General features: G+C 35.1%; 1 protein-coding gene across 1 annotated transcript; it reads right to left on the reverse strand.

The window, feature by feature from the left end:
- LOC145563210 (aspartyl protease family protein 1-like) lies at positions 1-4,590 on the reverse strand. The gene is made up of 10 exons (XM_081623650.1): positions 4,142-4,590; positions 3,533-3,674; positions 2,165-2,400; positions 1,563-1,787; positions 1,291-1,426; positions 1,129-1,202; positions 942-1,041; positions 774-831; positions 509-580; positions 1-437 (listed from the first exon to the last, which is right to left on the reverse strand). The coding sequence occupies exons 1-10, from the start codon at positions 4,477-4,479 to the stop codon at positions 220-222; spliced, it is 1,599 nt and encodes a 532-aa protein (XP_081479776.1). The 5' UTR covers positions 4,480-4,590; the 3' UTR covers positions 1-219.
- Positions 4,591-5,000: the final 410 nt, after the last annotated feature.

The raw sequence follows: 5,000 nt of genomic DNA on the forward strand, positions 1-5,000 counted from the left end.
ATTTTTTACGAATTTTATAAATTGTTTATACTCTATAACTACAATTCTATAAAACAATAATACACTACTAAGATAATGGCCTAGCCTGTTTCTCTTGGTAGTTGGTAATACAGTGCTAAAAAATTACACTTTACAAATCTCATCTTCTAACAGTAGAGACCTTAAAGAATAACAAGAGAACATAGCATAGAAAAAAAATCATGTGGTACTTCTTAAGTGCTAGTGAAACAAGAAAGTCATAAAAAATAGGGTAATCAAAGAAGTAAGTACTTCACAAAAATGCCAGAGGCAAGTGGGTGATGTTGCTGAACTATGATATGTGCTCCCTGTAGCACCTTGAGTTATATTATCCGGTTGTGCAGCAACTGCAGGAGGGACGCGGGTGTCATTAGTCTCTTTACCTCCTACAGAAGGTTTAAAGTCCTCAATGTCATAACCTGCACAAAAATGCCAATGGTTCAGTATTGTGGCCAGCTAGTGTATACCATACAACTAAATTTAGACTTACAATCAGATTTCTCCCAGCCCAAGCTTAATTTTTCTCTGTCAAATACTATGCGATAGCCAGTCATGAAGTTTTCTGCATAAATACCGACAGAATAAGAATAAAATAACTTATACATCAAAACTGCAGTTATAGGGTGTGAACATAATCTGTTCTAATAGCCAGCACTAAGATCTTACTAAAATAGTTAAGCAAAGCCCAGACCAAGATTATCGGGATCAAAATCTACTTATCAACTTCACTTAAATATTGAATTTAAATGACTTACGTCCAATAATACTGAGCTCTTTACTCTTGACAACAGCAAGACAATATACAAGTTCAATCTGCATTCAAAAGCATGAAATATGCACTTAGTAGCAGCAGATTAGACAAAGGATGAGTTTATACTTCGTACAATTTAAAGCATGCTTATAAATGGATGTTAGCTGCCCACCTGGGTTGAAATGACAATGATGGGATCATAAATCCTATATTGGCCACCCCCTTCCATAGAAAAACTTACAGTGGGTACCAAGCTTGTATTTGCATCTGGTCTGCCGATTGTGTAGGAAATAATAGAATTTCAGAATCTGAGATATGTTAGGGAAGTTTAAAATAACCTGAAGGTCCTAGAATCTAACCTCATATCATAACAATACTCAAAAGGGAGTCTGGAATCAGCAGGACGCCTCTTATCTTTAATTTGTAAATCAAACTGCTCCATCAGGGGAGGAAAGAAAACAACATAATTAGATAGGATAACATGGCAGTGTGACGTATATATTAATCACATTAATCCTTACATTTCTAGCCAGGTTTGTATAAAAGGGATCGACAAGATATGTAAAAGATGTCCCAGAATCAAAAAGAGCAGTGAATTCCACGTCATTGAGGGCTGTTCCTACTTGAATTTGAGTTAGAGTTATGTTGTAGCTAGGGCTGCACCAAAGAAGAAGAAAATTTTCAGATGACATACAGGTAAGGAGTTTCAATCAATGTGACTTAAGGAATCATTCACAGGTAAAAATTGACAGACAAAAAAACAGCTTCAAGTATATGGAAAATTACCACTTACTGTAAGGGATTTACATTAAATGGGGTTTCCTTCTGGTCAGGGCTACCTTTGTCACCAAAGCTTATTCTTCCAACTCCATCACGACCAAAACACATGGAGAAAGAATTTGCAATAAAACCTTTCCTGGACAGTATGCTGGGCACTGATATGTTCTCCATACCCAGTCCAAATAAACCATTGGGAGCTGCTACATCAAGAAATGAACCAGTCTGAACTTGTCCACAGCTGCAAAAATCCTATATTAGTTTTAAGCATCCAGAAAGAAAAAAATTTCAGACACTGTCATAGCATTGAAGAGTTCCATCAAGTTGCTACTCATTAAGGCCTGCACAAGCTCGATTTTGAAGCTTAACAAATTGAACTCAAGAATTTCAGTTGACAACAAAATTAACAATTTATTAGTATGCCAATTCACTTCCATATTAAATTTAGACACATTTACAAAGTGCAGGCAACAATCTGGGAATTGTCACTACAAGTGCCAAATGAGCATGTCTACTACCAGTAAAGGAGGATTTTTAATTAAGCTACAGATGTAATTAGTCTAGCTTTCACATACATGCACTGATACAAGAGTAAATATTCAATTAATTGGAACTCACCCAAATGTGATGTAAGCCTCAACCGATTCCGGATGGTGTTCTTCTGTTGTCAGGTGCATAACATCCTCCACTAATATTCCAGAGGTCGATGTCTCAGCAGAGACATAGGAGATTACGTAAGGGCAATGACTGAATGATCCCAAGCAGTTGTTATGGTGTAGACACAAGGTATCATTGCATGAGACTTTCGTGCTAGTGGATGACGCTTTAGGGTTGTATATGCTAAGCTCAAAATCCTGTGTTCCCACAAATAAAGAAAAATAAGGAATAATCACATATTTGGACAGTACAGAATGGAAGAGCAACATAGAACTTGCAAATACTGTTGAAACTAGACACTTCATTATAATTGATGAACCAGTTATTGTTTAAGTTCAACGCAATCTGCCTTACATCAAAACCTATGCAGATAAACCCTATCATGGCATAAAAGAGATTTAAATGAAGTAACAGAAGGGTTAAATTCTATTAATAGATTCAGAAATAATCACGCCCTAGAAGAAAACCCAACATAATGCTTGGAAGTATCGAAAGAAGAAGGCACTAATGTGAATTCTTAAGCTTTATAGATGGCTAATTACTTCCTTGCGTAAACCGCATAGAATTTGAATAAAAGTATATGAAATGGGTGACCTCCTGGGAAGTCCTCATGTTGGTTCATGTAACCGACCCCACTTATGGGATTAAGGCGTTCAAGTAGAAGAAGAATAAGAAGAAGATATCAAAACTTTCAGAATAGGATAACAAAGCACAAGAACTGAGGCTTACAGGTTCAAGTTCACAAGTCTACCGCATGTCAAACTGTTTAAAATGGTTGTTGCATTCAAAAAACTTCCTACAGACCCAAATATATACTTCATGATTCTATGACAATTCTTTTGTTTCAAGTTCTACTTAAACCTAACATTTTGAAGTGATGCAAAGAGTACTGGTTGTTAATATTTACAATAAAACAAACTAGATATGTCTCCATTAATGAATCAAATTTTTTTTCCAGATTTTATAATTTATTCAAGTTATCAAAAACAATTCATTAATTACCATGTGGTTAAAAAACAATCCAGCAGAAGCAACCCATTGTAAATAAGCAAAAACTAGCACTCCAACATGAATCTGCTTATTGGTCTTAAGGCCGCTCAAGATTTTATCAAAATTGCAAGCAAGTCCTTAAATGCATCTGTCGAAAGTTTTTCTTCCACTAACACAACTCGATTCACTTTGCCTTTCCACCTACCCCTTTCTAACCTCATAAGCCAAATATTCAAATTTCAACCTTCATTTATATACCAACATCCAAGGGGACATCAAAAAACACCCCAACGAAAACTAATTGGAGATACTAAGAGTAATGAAGTAACATAAGCTTACAGGATCATAAGCATAACTTGCACCCTCAAGTGGAGCACATCTTGAACAATCACAAGGCACCCAAAACAGATCACTCCCTGTATCCAACGCCACCAAAAACTTCACTCCCGGTGTCCCCAACGTCACCGTTGTATAGTGCAAACTGCCAAACATTACCAACTAATCACCATCACAACAATAGCTCATTTCACTTAAGAGTAATAATTTTACTTGGTAAACAATTAAACAAGCAGAACTTATTAGCAAGCATATAACAAATGAATGAATGATTTAACTGTCACTACGAAGCAAAGTTTGTTTAATCATCAAACCTTATTCTACTTCTATATTAACGGCAGAATTTGTTAGCAAGTACATAACCAACAAGTAAATGAAATATACCAAAATAATCATCATCAAAACCCTAATTTACACCAAAACATCTCAGCAATCGATCAATCAGTAACTAAGTAGACAAAGAACTCTCCCAAAATCACAATCAATCATCATAAACCCTAAATTTAATTCTATTTTCGGATATACTAAAAACAGTAACAATTTCAGCAGTAAACAACACCAAATTAAGCAAAACAAAAAAATAAAAAAATAAAATTAAGAAGATAAACTTACAATCCCAAAGAACTAATTCGAAAAGTAGAATTTCCATCAGAAAAAGTAACAGGTTCATCAAGTTGAGACATCTTGCGACCCCGAAGAAAGCGATCACGCTGCGCTAAATCAGAATAATACTCAAAGGAGCCTTTCTTAGGCCAATGATGATGAAGATGATGATAATAATGAGGACTATGATGATAATGAGGATGATTGTAGTTCTTCTGCGACCAAATCTTTACTTGTTCTGAGTATCTATGATGCATTTCAAAGGTGAAAACTCGAGCATTGCAAAACTGGAAAAAAATTGCAGAAAAATTGAGAAAGATTAAGGAAATTGAAGAGAGAGAAAGCATCGTAATAGATTGATTGAATGGTGGAGAATCATAAACAAAACCCTAGAAATTGAGATTGGGATTGAAATTGAAGCAAAAACAGTAGCATTTGAAGAAGATGAGTGAGTGAGTAGGTTGGATTGAAAGGGAAGAAGAGAGAGAAATGAGATGAGTGTTTGTTATTTACAGTGGGACTGAAAAAGACGGTGTCAACTGGGGTCCACTTTTATGTATTTTTTATTTTGCGCGGTCAGTTTAAATTAAAAGGGTTTTTTTGGCAACTGATGTACGTAGTACACTAGTACTCCGTATATTGCCTGTTTTTGTTTTGGTGTTTTCTTGGATGGATATTTTTAACAAAACTAGCCTTCTGACCCGTACAATGCACGGGTTATTCATAAAAAATTGCATTGAAAGATGAATTAGGAAATATCAATAAGCCACTATGGCTATAATGTGTGATAAAAAATATGATTAAAGAAATTTAATTTTTAAAAGTGTAATTGAAATGGGGATTAAATAAGGGAGGGGTTAAAATTAAA

Source organism: Chenopodium album, chromosome 10, assembly GCF_948465745.1.
Source record: "Chenopodium album chromosome 10, dcCheAlbu1.1, whole genome shotgun sequence".
NCBI classification, from domain to species: domain Eukaryota; kingdom Viridiplantae; phylum Streptophyta; class Magnoliopsida; order Caryophyllales; family Amaranthaceae; genus Chenopodium; species Chenopodium album.

Coding starts and splice junctions, on each gene's coding strand:
- LOC145563210 (XM_081623650.1), bottom strand. CDS start 4,479: ATGCTTTCTCTCTCTTCAATTTCCTTAATCTTTCTCAATTTTTCTGCA. Junction 2,401..3,532: donor CAAGTTATGCTTATGATCCT/GTAAGCTTATGT, acceptor GTGGGAACACAG/GATTTTGAGCTTAGCATATA. Junction 581..773: donor AGAGCTCAGTATTATTGGAC/GTAAGTCATTTA, acceptor GTATTTATGCAG/AAAACTTCATGACTGGCTAT.